Source organism: Danio rerio, chromosome 13 (assembly GCF_052040795.2).
Source record: "Danio rerio strain M-AB ecotype USA chromosome 13, GRCz13ab, whole genome shotgun sequence".
NCBI classification, from domain to species: domain Eukaryota; kingdom Metazoa; phylum Chordata; class Actinopteri; order Cypriniformes; family Danionidae; genus Danio; species Danio rerio.
Window position 1 is genome coordinate 52,843,297 of NC_141033.1, and position 16,438 is coordinate 52,859,734.

Genomic DNA, 16,438 nt, shown 5'->3' on the forward strand with positions numbered 1-16,438 from the left:
GTAACTAGGCAAGTTATTGTATAACGATGGTTTGTTCTGTAGACTATCGAAAAATAAAGCTTAAAGAGGCTAATAATATTGACCTTAAAATGTTTTTAAAAAAATTAAAAACTGCTTTTATTCGAGCCGAAATAAAACAAATAAGACTTTCTCCAGAAGAAAAAAATATTATCAGACATACTGTGAAAATTTTCTTGCTCTGTTAAACATCATTTGGGAAATATTTAAAAAAGAAAAACAATTCAAAGAGGGCTAATAACTCTGACTTCAACTGTATATGGTTATTTTCTATTCATATCTCCGTTGAAATATGGTATAAGTCACAGAAATATGGACTTTCCTCCATGTCTTCCACTTAGTTTTTGACTTCCTGCCCTCCTTCAGAATTTTGCACGTCACCAAAACCACGTGATTGAAATCAACCTATTGTTAAAAGATTCGCAAAAGGTCATCTTGTTCCTGTAATGTGGATTGACGTGTCTTTGGTTTCAAGTATACTATTTCAGCTGATTACTTTCTATCATTTAAGACACCACAGGTATATTACACATTACGCGTTCTGCAATAGGACGCCTCACTGTACAGCATCAATATGTAACGACACCCATGAATAAAAGAGAAACGACTCTGACCTGCTGGTAGAGCTGCGCTGCATTGTTGTGGTGGCCTTTCACAGCGGCTAACAGGCTCTGCAACACATGACCCAAAACCTCCAGGTCTGGAGAACCGCTGGCCAACAGCTGCAGCTCCATCAGGCAGATCTCCGGAAACAGCAGACGTCCGCGGACGGAGCCCTGAGGCACTCCTGCCATCCCCAATGTACATTCCCTCAATGAGACTCCAGCCTCCACCTTTAGCCCTGTCACAGACACAACACTGACTATAAACAACAGTACAGCAGCAAAAGAATGACTGGATGTGGTGCAAGTGTACGCACAGAAGAGCTGAAGAGCAAGAACTGTATGTACCAGAGGAAGCTCATGGCGCTCAGCTCCGCGAAAAAGAAATTAAGCTGATGGAGGTGCCACACACGCAAGAACCGCATGATTTAGTTGTGAACTAGCCTGAAGCTTCTGCGCAAGCTCTGGGTGCTTTTTATTAATGAAGTTCTGCCTCACACACGCACACACACAAACACACAGAGCACTTCCTTACACACACTCTCACATACATGCAGATGGATGCAAAGACAGAAAGAGAAGGATGACTAGATACCATACAAAGATGAATGGATAGATATATAAGAGACAGACAGAATGACTTAACTACTATTACAGAACAAACAGATGATAAATGAAAGAAAAAATGGCAAATGACGATGATGATAATGACGACAGACAGACAGATGGACAGACAGACGGATAGATAGATAGATAGATAAATAGATAGATGGACGGATAGATAGATAGACAGACAGATAGACAGACAGACAGACAGACAGACAGACAGACAGACAGACAGACAGACAGACAGACAGACAGATAGACAGATAGATAGATAGATAGATAGATAGATAGATAGATAGATAGATAGATAGATAGATAGATAGATAGATAGATAGATAGATAGATAGATAGATAGACTGATGGACAGATAGCGAATGGACAGACAGACATAAATAGATAGATAGACAGACAAACAGATAGACAGACAGATGGACGGACGGACGGGTGGATACTGTAGATAAATAAATAAATAGATAGATAGACAGACAAACAGACAGACGGACGGACGGACGGATGGATAGACAGACGGACGCACAGACCGACGGACGGACAGACAGACAGACAGATAGACAGACAGATAGACAGACAGATAGACAGACAGACAGACAGACAGACAGACAGACAGACAGATAGATAGCTAGATAGATAGATGGATAGATGGATAGATGGATAGATGGATAGATGGATAGATGGATAGATGGATAGATAGATAGATAGATAGATAGATAGATAGATAGATAGATAGATAGATAGATACTTTTAATTTATTTTATATTGTCACGATCACTAGCGATCTAGCAATTGCAGATAACTAGAAAACTACAAATCTGCCACTAATAAGAACCATAAAGCCTATCATGCACCTCACACACAGCAGTTCCAGTTCTCTTCCTGATTGCACTCACACAGCTGGAAGCTCATGATGGCATAATCAGACGGACCATATTAACACAGTCTTTGAGTGAGTCTTGTTATTGTAACATCACAAACGTTTTTCTTTCTGTTCTTGTCTTGCCTTGTCTAGCTGTGTTTTGTTTTATTATTTTGGTTGTTTTCGCTGCCTGTCCTAACCATTCACCTGTTTCTTGACTACGATTCTGGATTTCCTAAACGTTTCTGTTTGTCCCCGTCTTGACCGTTGCCTGCCTGACTACTCCTATTAATAAACTGCACGTGGATCCTCAACTCCGTTGTTCCCGACTCTTCAGTTAGATATATATTGCATACCTGGCAACCCTCCCGTTTTTCCCCGGATTCTCCCGTATTTGACAGTTCTATCCCGCTATCATCCCGTATAGGTATTTTTCCGTATTTCTCCCGTATTTTCAGTCTTTCTCTGAACAGCCGAGCCTCCCTATACTGCAACCCATACCGCCGAACCACCAGGGGTCGCCCCTTTCTCTAAAACCTGAGTCTGTTTTGTGCTTTCGCTTTAGGATTTATAAATAAATATTAAAAACGGTGCGATTCCATTTCCTTTTGATTACAGGTGCCGTCGCCCATCCTATACAATCCTTAAAACAGTCATATAAGGGTGCATGACTGTCAGCTGACGCGCTCCATAGTGATAAACAGATGCTGTTTCCCAAACGGATTCTGTACATGCGGTTTGAAGGGGAATCCCTTATTATGGTGGGCATATCCCTTATTTTCACATCCCAATGTTGATAGGTATGATATATTGTGCATTTTAGTCTTGCTGTTGCTATAAGAAATAAAGAGGCAATGATATTTTTTACATCTGAAGATAAAAATCCACAGACAACATGTTCAATGCCCCTTTTTTTCCATTCAAAATTACTGAAATTACAAATGTTGGGAATGACAGTAGAAAAAAAAGTGCTAATAAGTGTTAAAGTTATTAAAATATGTTCAGATTACTAAAATGTGTTTAGTTCAGTGTTGTTTTTATAACTGTGTTCAATATATATATATATATATATATATATATATATATATATATATATATATATATATATATATATATATATATATATATATATATATATATATATATATATATATATATATATATATATATATATATATAATTGGTTCTGCTTTTGGGAAAAAGCAATTAGTTTAACAATAAAATAGTAAGTCATTTCAAGTCAACTATTTGCATTTAAAACAACATATTTTCTCTTCTTTTCTTTTTTTTCCAAGTAAATAAACCCATTTTTACAGAAAAATCTTGGTGTAAAGTTGGACATAATCCATGTGGATCAGTCAATATCATTAGCTGATCTGTAATTGTGAAAAACACATTCAGATTTACACACATCATCATCAGGAGCAGTTGGACTGCAAACACAAACACTAGACACTGACTTTAACCTTCAATGCCCTTCTTTATAATAAAATCACCTACAGGGTGATCACCACTGGCTTGCTTGGTTTGAGACTTGTGGAGCTGCGCATTAATGGATTTGCTCTTCAGTGTTTGGACTTTCAGGAGTGTAAATGAAACCACACTGAACTAAATTAAAGTCAACTGTGAAAACTGAACTGACACAGTTTTAACTTACTAAAGTGTCTGTGTTAAGCTGCTTTCACACAATCTACATTGTAAAAGCGCTAGATAAATAAAGATGAATTGAATACAGAGTGACTGTTAAGTAAAAGTGAGGGAACTTACAAAACCACGCTCACTTGTGTGTATGTAAAAGATCAGTCAAAAGCTGCAGTCACAAGACACGGCTCAACACGGCGGACTTGCATCATAGCCGAAGGAAACAATGACACCATTCTGAGGGCGAGAGAGCCAAGTCTACATGTGACTGAGGAACAGGATCACATACCGACCACTTGACCAGACCTTCACTCAGCCTTTACCTGATGTTAACCGGCTCAAACCAGCCGGCATTCTAGATCATTCGCTGACAAACTCCTCCTGCTCTCAGTGACTCTGCACTTTACATCAGGGCTAACAGATATGTTTACTACTCTACACTTCATTTCAGCATTAAAAAATACAAATAAATGAAAATTCTGTCATCATTTCCTCATGTTCTACTCATTCCAAACCTGTCTGAGTTTCTTTTGTTGAACACAAATGAAGATACATTGAGGAATCCTGGAAAAAAAGCCAATGACTTCCATAGTGTTTTTTATTCCTAGAAGGGTTGAGCGATGTTGACCAATTTGGCATCTAACGATGTCTAATGTGAAACATTGTGATGGACGATGGCCTCATCGTCATGGGCGGGCGAAGGGGGGGGTGGTCATTAGCCCCTTTCACACAGTGATACCGGTAAATATCTGGAAAATTTACGGAACGACTTTACCGGTATATTGAAAAAAGCGCTGTTCACACAGGCGAGGACGTTACGGAAATTTTCCGGAAAAGAGCATTCACACATCCATTCCAAAATACCGGTAAATTCTGACATCATTCACCACAGATGAGCTTTAAACTGCTGCGCTTGTGTTTGTAAACATTTGACTAAATTATAAAACTCTGTGGATGATCAATATTGTGAACAACTTTCGCAGGATCACTTTCGCATGTCGAGATGTTAATAATATGTGTGTGTGCAGGCGCTCACAGGCTGTTTCACAGGCACACGCAGGGCTTGAAGGTAAACAAACAACGGCTTATCATAAGCATCTTATCGATGATTATTTACACAGTTGGCATTAAGAAGAACATATAAACGTGATCTGACTAACTTCTAGCAGCTAAATGTGTCTGGAAAAATATTCAAAGGCTTTTATTCTCACAAACCGCGCGGACGTAAATGCGTCTGACTGTTGGGATTGGCTAAAGCAGACGGCTCACGTCAGCACGTTCTAGACGTGCACGCGCTTATTACGGGAATCTTCCTTCTGCATTCACACAGCGCAGCATTCCGGCAAATTGCCGGTAATGTTACAACTTCTCTTTCCGGAAAATAGCCAGAACGAATTTACCGGTATTTTCAAAATGGACCTGTTCACACATACAACAAAGGTCTGTATGTGTGAAAGGGGCTATTGGTAAATATCAATTAATTCATAATGAATTAATTAATTGTAGCCTATCGTTTTTACTCCCACAGCAGGTGGAGGAGACTTTGTTTGGAGTTCACTGTAATTTGCATTGTGATTGATGATAACTTCCTTATTTTATTATTATTATTATGAGGTAATAATAACAAGTAAAGATGCTCGGGCTTGACCTCTTTGGTTGCATATGCGCCTGAAATTTTATCTATGCAACCCTAAAATATATTTGGAAGCATTTGTGCGAGTGCATTTTCACTGTTTTCACTGTAAAATCCTCACCACCAGTGCAAATTTAGGAGACATTTATACAGAATGCACCTAAAAACGCCAAACACAGCGCTTAGGGACAGATTAAAACAGTTGTCATGTGAACTTGCTGAAGTAAAAAAAGCCTGCAATGCTTGCCCCACCTTTGTGTTCTTATTTGCCCACTGTTCTAGAACTGAAAGCGAATGATTGGTTAATATCAGCCGTCAATCACTTCGTCAATGCCTTCTGCCTTCAGATGACAGGAGCTACAACCGCGGAAATGTGAAGAGCTGAAGATGAGAGAATGACAATAACACTGACAGATTTTGTTTTAGAAACCACCTACAGTTACTAATAATGGCACATCTTATTAGTGATCATGACATGTGCTGAATGTTAATCCAGCATTTACACTTTTCCAAGTGTGGATAACAGACTTCCAGTGGCTTCAAGTCCGCTATGAAAGTGACTAAAGCCACTCACTGTAAACTCTGTGGGACGGGGTTTGCAGGTAACAGCGTTTGCCTCTGAATCTACACATATTAAGCGTGAGAGGTGCTGTATAATCCTTCATTTAATCCTCACGATGCTGTCAGCCGTGCAAGCAGCAGCTATATGTCAAATTTAACACAGCTCATGAACCAGTATTGCTGTTAAGATGACATGCAAATAATAAGTTATAAATCAATATAAATGTGGGGCGGGGCGATGGATCACGATGCCGGCTCAGCAGCGTGAAGTTTGTCAGTTATCCGTAGGCCCACACGGAATCTGCACGCGCAGAATTCCGCAGATTTTTAGCCCATAATTAATTCTGTTTATTTACTTGAGTGTTTTAATTAATTACAGCAATATTATAGAGTATCATGAAAAAGTTCATCTGATTTATGTACAACACAGTTTGTTAAATAATATGTTCTGTCTTTTAGTAAAGATATTATATGAGTGACTTGCTTTGTTTACCAAATGAAATGAATCTAATTGGATTTGCATTTTAAACATTAAATAAAAGGTATAAGTTATAAGGTATTACTTTTTATTTCATGTATTAAGGTGTTAGTTATGATACTCCGCTGGATACTCCCAAAATAATTCCGCAGAAATCCGCAGATTTTTACAGAAATTCTCAACAGAAATAGTAAAAAAACGTCCGCAGATTCATCTGGCCCTGGTTATCGACGATGGACGATGGCATCGTCTATCGGGCCAACCCTAATTCCTATTATTGATGTTAATATAGAACGATGGATGGATGGATGGATGGATGGATGGATGGATGGATGGATGGATGGATGGATGGATGGATGGATGGATGGATGGATGGATGGATGGATGGATGGATGGATGGATGGATGGATGGATGGATGGATGGATGGATGGATGGATGGATGGATGGATGGATGGATGGATGGATGGATGGATGGATGGATGGATGGATGGATGGATGGATGGATGGATGGATGGATGGATGGATGGATGGATGGATGGATGGATGGATGGATGGATGGATGGATGGATGGATGGATGGATAGATAGATAGATAGATAGATAGATAGATAGATAGATAGATAGATAGATAGATAGATAGATAGATAGATAGATAGATGTACAGACAACTCTCTTTTATTTATCGGTTAATGTGTAAAATGACTTGGTCTTCTAGATAATCAGGAAGTCACGATTTAGTTCTCTTTAACTCATTGGTTGAAAATGTTGCATTATTCACAACTTTTGGATGGAAAGACAGCTAATTTCAGATTTTTCTAACATTATTTCAAATATCTAGTATGTTTTGTGTTTAACAGAAGAAACTCATAAAAGTTTTTTAAAAAATCACTTGAGTCTGAGTAAATAATGGGGAACTTTTCCTTTTTGAGTAAACTATTTCAATTCAAGTTTATTTGTATAGCCCGTTTCACAACAGTCATCATTCCAAAGCAGCTTTACAAAAGGGGCACATTATTAAATTAACATTTAAATACAAGACCGATGTAGCCTGTACTTTAAGATAAAGTAATGCTTGTACCTTCCTCCTGCCGGGTGGAGTCCTCAGGGTTACTCTCGCTGTCTGCGTCATAGCCTTCCTCTTCTCCCAGAGGCTGAACTGCACTCACATGAGCCTCATCCACATCCTCAGACAGATCACCGGCTGGAGGAGTCGCTTCACTGACCGCACACTTCTGCAGAGACACATTCAACACTCATCAGACGGAGGGAGGCATTCTAATACAACTCGCATATAAATATATAGTAAATATAAATGAAGAAATAAAAACAAAGTATGAATTTTTATAAGGTAATAAAACAAACATTTGAATTATTATGATCCTAAAAATCCCAGCTGGTCCACTTGATATTTCTGTGCGGAGTTTGCATGCTCTCCCTGTTTTAGTGTGGGTTTCCTCCAGGTGCTTTGGTTTCCCACATAGTCCAAAGTTATGTGGTACAGTGGAATTGAATGAGCTAAATTGGCTGCAGAGTATGTGTGTGAATGCAAGAGTGTTTGTGTGTTTCTCCATGCTGGGTTGTGATTGGAAGGGCTGTGTAAAAACATTTGGTGGATAAGTTGGCGGTTCATTCCGCTGTGGCGACTACAGTACTATAAGTACTATTATATTATTATTGCATGATAATTATATTATTATTGTTTATTTATTAATTTTTTTGCCATTATTACAACCGAATTGAGGAATGGATAATATAAAGTAATGCAGATTAAACATTACTATGTGTATTTACACAAACACACATTATTATTATTATATAAAAACTTAAACCTTATTATTACTAGATGAAATAATTAATTCTAACAACTAACATACAAAGATAAATTAATTATTAAAAAAAATACAAAAAAGTAAGCATTTTTACTATATTATTATTATTATTATTATTAATACAGCTTCTATACTACAACCTTATGAAGCGATGGATAGTATAAAGTAGTTAAATTAATGCAGATAAAACATTACTACCGCTTGTTATTTATACGCACATACATTCATATTCACACTTTATTATTATTATACTATTATTAAAATACAAACCCTCTTATTATTGGCAACACTAAAATAACTACACACTGAATCATACAAATGCTGTATTCTTGACTTATAATCACATTTAGAAGGAAACAAATGAAAGAAATCTTTGCAATCTTATCTAAAGTTAAACTACTGTAAAGTTTAAACATTGGCGAATAACAGGAGTGTCAAAATGTAACATACAATTGGATAAAACAACAACAACAACAACAACAATATAATAATTTACAACATTTCAATGTTATTTAGTTAAGTATAAACTGCACAGTCATTTTATTTTAAGATTGCAAAGATTTATTTTTGATTTGATACAGTTTCAATTGTGCATCTTCAAATCAATAGAAGTGAATAAAGTGGCTTATTTTATTTTTATTTTTTTCCTGTTAAGAATGTAGCCAAGTCTTTAATTGTCATTTATAAGGGTTTTATAGATCATTAATAGTCCTCACTTTAGATTCGGTCATAAAACATCATGAAGTTGAGTTAGTAAAGCATTTATTAACATACAAATGAACTATTAATATACTGTATGCCTGAATAATAAGATAAATAAATGTTCATTTGAATAGTTTATTAATCATTTACTTACACATTCTGAATGATCTTTAAAAACCAGCAACTCCTCTCAAATAACTGGTTTGTAAATTATGAAATAGTTAAGTTAGTCATGAAAAATGATTAGTATATAAAGTATGAAAATACAATCATTAAGCACATTATATACATCAGGGTTCAACACTAAGGATATTTTCTACTGGCCTGAGTGGACCAGTGGTTCAGATTGTTACTTGCCCTGCCAAAATTTTCACTGGCCTCACCAGAAAAATAAAATAAAATAAAGCTAATTCTTAGCCATATATTTTAAATAATGTGTCAAAAATAATGCAAAATGCGTGAATCTAGGATTTAAATATCTTAAAAATGTTAAAATATTTAGCAGTAAAATAAAGCAGTATGGAAAATGTGCAAGTATTTTATTGCAAAACAAAAGGTGGCTGACTTAAAAGTGACAGAAAACTATGCAAAATATCACTTCATTTCATTTTTTTTTTTAATCGTGTTGAACCCATGTAAATATCTGTTTCCACAACGTTAGAAACAGACATATTCTTTTAGCCTCATTATTTGATGTTGCCGTCTCTTCACTGTACTGGTTTTTACCAAGTTGTGGAAAAAAATGATGTGCTCAGAACACTCGATCCGATGAAAGGAACCAAAAAGCAATATGGTGTTTACGACTTCATAGAAAAGGTAACATTCAAGACTTAAAAGCACAAATTATTTCTTGATTCTAAGACCTAATATATGCACGCAAGTGACAAATAGTCGCAGGCAAATTAAAATTTTGAGACAAGGCAGCACTGGCCTGATCGAGCCAGTAACAATTCCCTCTACTGTCCTGAACATCCCTCACGCTGGCCCTGGGCCATGGGGCAGTCTTATTGTTGAGCCCTGTACGTGCTTATACAGGGTGTCCACAGGGTCTTAAAAAGTATTAAAAGTTGATAAATCAGATATGGAAAAATTAAAGCCATTAAAAGGTATTAAAAAGTCTTAATGGCGTTTTTTTTTTCAAGCGTTGTCCAAAGAGTTTGACTGCAAAAAAGCATAAATATATTTATTTTCCTCCTAATATCAACAAAGGTGTGCTCGATCCACGCGATTGGTTCAGGCCAGGGTGCGTGCGGCCAAACCCCCCCATCAGAGTGATGTCATGTAATTTGTGACACTCTACATGCAGTGAAACCATAGAGCGAAACAGATGGGAAAATGTTAGTTTGCGAACTCCTGGTTGGAGAAAGACGAGTTTAAACAGTGTCACTGTCACTAAAAACAACCGCATAATTTATTCTTTCAAGCTTTGTTTCTTCCGAGCTGATCTGAGTTCTGTTGCACGGTTGAGCTCTATTGATTTATTTAACTACAACTGTTTATTAACAACTGTTTATTAAGTTAAATGTTTGATACTGATTAGAACTTAAAGTGGCGATGAGGTCTTAATATTCTCAGAAGATATTTAAAAGCTACTGAAATTACCTTCAGGACTCCTGCATATACAGGCGTACAACTGTACCTTGTTATAAGTCAAAAACACAGCATTTGTGTCTGCAGTTTACTAACATCTGTTAATGTAGAGTTTATCTGCTTAACAGATAATGAATTCACTATTTGCTAATGCTCAATAGATGATTCATAGTGTGTAGTTATTATAAAGGGTCACCTTATTATTATTATTACTATTCAAATTTATAGAATTTGAAATGAACAATATATTCCAATACAGCATAACAATTCATTAATGATCATTCAATTGTAAAATATATACACTGTATTATTATTTTTACTGCTCTCAGAATGTTTGTGATCAATAGGTGGCACCAAATTTAGCAACAGAGTACATGTGGGTAACCAAATAGGGCATGTGTGATCATCAGAGCATTCTGCTATTAAAAGCTGGTGTTTAAAAACATAGCTGTGATACACGCTCGCTTCCCGTTTTGAATATTCGCTAGAACTTTTGTTACGTTTTTTCTGAAGCATTATGTAGATCAGATTACAGAAGAATTAAAATAAAACACAATAAAATAAAACAAGGCTGTCCAAACACGGCAGTAAAATTGTATTTAAATCTATTTAAAGCACACATCTTCCTAATATCTGGAAAGAGACAAATAATAATAATTTTAATAATAATAATAATAAATAAAGTTTTATTAGTTGTTGCTAATTTAAAGTAAAATAAAAAAAAATACAGTACTAAAATCAAAGGACTGTGTGTTCAAACAACATAATTAGCAAGAAATTGGCAAAATCACTCTCACTCAATTCCACAAACACACACAAATGTACCAGTTCCACATTTGAGTGTTTTCATTTCCCTACAGCGCAACGTCAAACATCAAGATTTAAAGCGAACAGTAGTGAAACAGATTACAGCAAATCAGACAGCAGACTCTTACCTTCTAAATGAGCTCTTCGTGCAAAACAATTAATACAATTAAAAAGGATATCCTTATAGCTTTGCTTCTGTTGTTCTCGTTGTTTGAAAGAAAATGTTTGTGATTACAGAAAGTAAAAAAAAAATATATGATTTTCAGTCACAGGACCAAATCAGCTGACTGTTTCCACATAAAATATAGACCCGTGTGCCCCACGGTGCTCAATCACACAAAACACACAAAAAGGCTGCTTATCCATTCCTGTTTCGCCAAGGGTCATTTCAGAAAGCAGATTTACTTATTAAAGAGAAACTCGGGCACCAAAGTAAACGTTACTGTGTCCAAATGATAAAGATTTATTTGGGAATTACTCAGTGATGTGTTCCACTTAAAGAGCAAACTGTTGAGAAGAAAAGCCCTCAATCTTTTCAGGATCATGCAACTGAGAAGATTACTGAGAGGCCAATTATATAAATCTTGCAAAAGCAAAGCAGCAAGGCTTACAAAAGCAGAGAAACCAGAAAATCCTGCGTTTTTAAAGAAGAACACATTACAAAATACACTCTCACATGTGTGTAAATCCCAGTACTGAAATACTCAGAGCAGCCCGTCTGGCACCAACAACCATGCCACATTCACTTAAATCCCCTTTCTTCCCCATTCTGATGCTCGCTTTGAACTGCAGCAGATTGTCTTGACCATGTCTACATGCCTAAATGCATTGAGTTGCTGCCATGTGATTGGCTGATTAGAAATTTGCATTGACAAACTGTTGGACAGGTGTACCTAATAAAGTGGCCGGTAGCGTATAGTATAATAAACAACACAAAAATAAATCCTCCTCCAACACTAATCCTATCAAACTGTTTGCTTTACGTTTATTCATTCTTTCATTTTTTTTTCAGCTTAGTACATTTATTAATCCGGGCTCGCCACAGTGGAATGAACCACCAACTTTTCCTGCATATGTTTTGCGCAGCCGATCCAGCTGCAAACTCAGTACTGTGAAACATCCTAACACACTCATTCACACACTCACGCACACACGCACGCACACACTACGGTCAGTTTTATTCAATTCTCCTATAGTGCATGTGTTTGGACTATGGGGGAAACCGGAGCACCCTAAGGAAACCCACGCCAACACAGGGAGAACATGCAAACTCCACAGAGAAATGTCAACTGACCCAGCTGGGACTCGAACAAGCAACCTTCTTGCTGTGAGGCAACAGTGCTAACCACTGAGGCACCGTGTCATGCCTGTTTTGCTTAAAATAAGATGGTGATTTTGACTTGTTTCTATGCTAGAGCTGCACAATATATTGTTTCAACATCGATATCGCATCGTGCACATCCATTATCACAAGATACACAATGTTGAGTCTGAATTTTGATTTTAACTTTAATTATACGGAATATAAACACTTTATACAAAAAAAAGAAAGTTTTTCCTACGTTTCCTACTACTGTTTTTGTCTTGTTTCTAGTCCACATATCTACATTTTAAAGCAAAACCAACATTATTTGACTTTCTCCAATGACATGTTGCTCGCTTTTAGAAACAAAACTCTTGATTTGGACTTTTTGGATATTTGCACTAGAAACGAGACAAAAAGTAAGAAAAGCATTTTTTGCATTGCAGTTATTCAATTTCTGTCCCTGGAAACTGCGATGATGCGTTCACACCAGACACAGATGAAGCATCAGGCGCGAGTGATTTACATAAGTCAATGCAAAGATGCAATTTGCCCGAATGACGTTTTGCACGTTTGATGCACTTAATGCGTAAATTGTGCAATTTGCTTGACTTGTAAAATCTGAACTTTAGCAGACATTTGCACCACGTTAACCAATCAGGAGCTTGCTCATGTAGGAGAGTGAATCAAACTGGGCTCAGCTCAGACTAAAGCACCGCTGAAAGCCAGGTACAGTTTCTGGAGGAGTTGATATACTCACAGGGCTGCTGCTGCACCTCTTTTCAATTCAATTCAATTCAATTCAATTCAATTTAAATCATCTTTATTTCTAAAGCGCTTTTACCATGTAGACTGTGTCAAAGGAGCTCAACATAGAAGTTCTAGTAGATTGACATTGATTCTGTGTCAGTCCAGTTTTCATAGTACTGAAAGGATTTAGATGACTCAGACATGGCACTGAACAAATCTACTAGAGGTGTAAAGGATCACAAATATGGTTCGTATCACACTTCGGTTTTTGAGTCACGGACTGGACCAATTTTTTTGCATAAGTAAAAAAATAGAGGAGAGAAAAGTCATTTTTTGTTTTCGCATTGTACAGAAATATTACTGCAAAAACCCCTGGTTTGAACAACCAGAACTTAGAACCTATAATTTTAATAAAAATAAAAATCAAGAAAAAACCTTCTGAAAAAAGGAAAACATTTAATAGGAAAAATGATCTTTGCTGCTGTTGTGGATAATGCTAAATATAGAAATCGAACATCATGTACAGCATATCATATTTATTTTCAATTAATGATTCAACAATTCACATAAGAAACTTTATGTTTCGCTATAGGTGGATCATTTTTGAAAACAGATTCAGTGACATAATTTTGATGGTTGTTTTTCGCCCCCTGTTGGCTACACAATGTAACTGCTACAACATTCACCAGCATCAAGTTTCATTAAACAGAGTTTAATCTTCACCATAAACATCATCAGTGTTTATATCTGAACTATAAACTGTTCTCCCAGTACTGCTGTGCTATTTAATTATTCATTCATTCATTTTCTTGTCAGCTTAGTCCCTTTATTAATTAGAATGAACAGCGGAATGAACCGCCAACTTATCCAGCACATTTTTACGCAGTGGATGCCCTGCCAGCCGCAACCCATCTCCGGGAAACATTCACACACACACACTCATACACTACGGACAATTTAGCCTACCCAATTCACCTGTACCACATGTCTTTGGACTGTGGGGGAAACCGGAGCACCCGTAGGAAACCCACGCAAACCCAGGGAGAACATGCAAACTCCACACAGAAACGCTAACTGAGACGATTCTCGAACCAACGACCCAGCGACCTTCTTGCTGTAAGGCGACAACACTACCCACTGCGCTACTGCTTCGCCTGCTATTTAGCTATCTGTAACAAATTGAAAAATTGTAAAAGCTTAAATCTCTCAATCAAACGCAGATTTGAATGCAGCACTTCAAAGGATTAATTACCATATGCAAACCATCATTTATTATTCTTGTTACGCTGGTTTGAATCGAGATCACAATCTTTTGATGTTTAACTGTGCAGCTTTACACTGAATACATTAATGCAGGCTAAACAGTGACAAACACCTTTAATTCATAACCTAAGAAAGCATTTATTCCGTCATCTTTATATTTTACAGGGAAGCCACACTGCTTTATACACGTGATTTGAATGACTCGAGAGGGGATCTCTCTGCAATTGTTACAAATATTGGTTTCACCTACAATTTAAAAAAAGTTATTAATCCGCGGGTCACGAGCATTCTGAACCGTGGGTTTTGTTCTGTACGATATAGCCTGATTCGTGCATGCCGCATCTGATGTAAACACAGCATTAGATTCCCCAGAGAAACATCAAATAGTGCTATTCAAACTATCTTGTGAAACTGTATTTATATCACAATATTTACCACAGAAAAAAAAACATTGCAATATTTCCACATAAAGGGCATGAAATATTTTAAACAATTATATTTTATTTAAAGGTGCCCTATATAATGAAAATCGTTATTGAAAAATAGGTTATCGTTCCTCTGATTGGGTTTATTTTTGTGCGTGTTCAGCGTGCATCATGCTCTGTGTGTGTGTTTGTAAGAGTGGCACATCAGAACAGAGCTCATTATTAAGCCTGGTTCATACTTCTGCGTCAAGTGACCAGCGTAACCCACGACGCATGCATTAACACTTCCGAAACACTAGTTGGCAGTGAGGTGTAAATGTTCCTCTGTGTCGAGTTTCTTCGCTGCTTTTTTGCTTTTCCTGAACACTTCCGGGATGTACAAGTGGCTAAAACTCGCTCATTTTGAGGCAGGAACCGGCGGACGTGCAACAACTTTAACTATGAGGTAAACACAAAACAAAACTTTCCATCCGGAGCTCCTTCACGGGACTCCACACTTGTAAACAATCGCTCCATCAGGCTCGCACCATTCACGTGGCTCTAGGTCCCGCCCAGACTCATCAGCGCTACCAAGCCGACCAATCACAGAGCTTGCGCTATGTGTTGTTGCGACGTGTAGTTACATTTTTTGAGAGCTGCACGTCAGCGACGCCGACGGCCACGGTGAAGGGCTATGCGTCAGCGCCGTAGCATACGCCGGTGTTTGACGCAGAAGTATAAATCAGCCTTTACTCATGATACAAACCATATATGGTCAAACATGGACCTTTTTTTATGGGCAATCAATGGAGTAAACAATTAGTTTCTAGAGATTTTTTAGAACTTACCGAAGCCATAAATCTTCTTTGTACATAACAGAGAACTATTTAACTTATTAAACCAATCCAAGCCAATCCAATTACCTTATCAGGTTTCTCCTCAATGACTTCAGGACTGCAGAACATCTCTGCCAGAGCCACACGGAGTAAGGAATCAAACAGAGGAACGGCCAGCTCAGAATTGACAACTCCAGAGCGAGAGAGCTGATCCCTGACCTCACACAGGGTCTCCTCTACAGACTGCAGCTATAAGAGAAAAAAAAAAACATGTAAAGATGACACACATCTAAAACGAGACTGTGACTCGCTTCAAAATGTGAATCAGCAGCTCTGTTCCAAACCCGAGTCACATTTACCCCTCATGAAGAAGGAAATCACAGGGTGCAGCGCGATGGAAAATGCATTCAATATATTTTAGATACAGTTCATTCAGTTCAACTGGAAGACTGAGGATGGTGTGTTTAAAGCAGGGCTTTTATTTGGTGTGATCAAAATAATGGAGACGGAATGTAAATGTGTAAAGTTATGTGATCAAAACTGC

General features: G+C 37.3%; 1 protein-coding gene across 5 annotated transcripts in view; it reads right to left on the reverse strand.

Moving 5' to 3' along the window:
* lyst (lysosomal trafficking regulator) overlaps positions 1 to 16,438 on the reverse strand; it is a 197,837-nt gene that overhangs the window by 121,840 nt on the left and 59,559 nt on the right. For all 5 annotated transcript variants that reach the window (XM_087279768.1, XM_087279772.1, XM_087279769.1 and 2 more), the window contains 3 exons: positions 15,982 to 16,143; positions 7,489 to 7,642; positions 633 to 859 (listed from right to left, as the gene is read on the reverse strand). In XM_087279768.1, the coding sequence (XP_087135894.1) occupies positions 633 to 859; positions 7,489 to 7,642; positions 15,982 to 16,143 (543 nt within the window). The remainder of the gene's footprint in view (positions 1 to 632; positions 860 to 7,488; positions 7,643 to 15,981; positions 16,144 to 16,438) is intronic.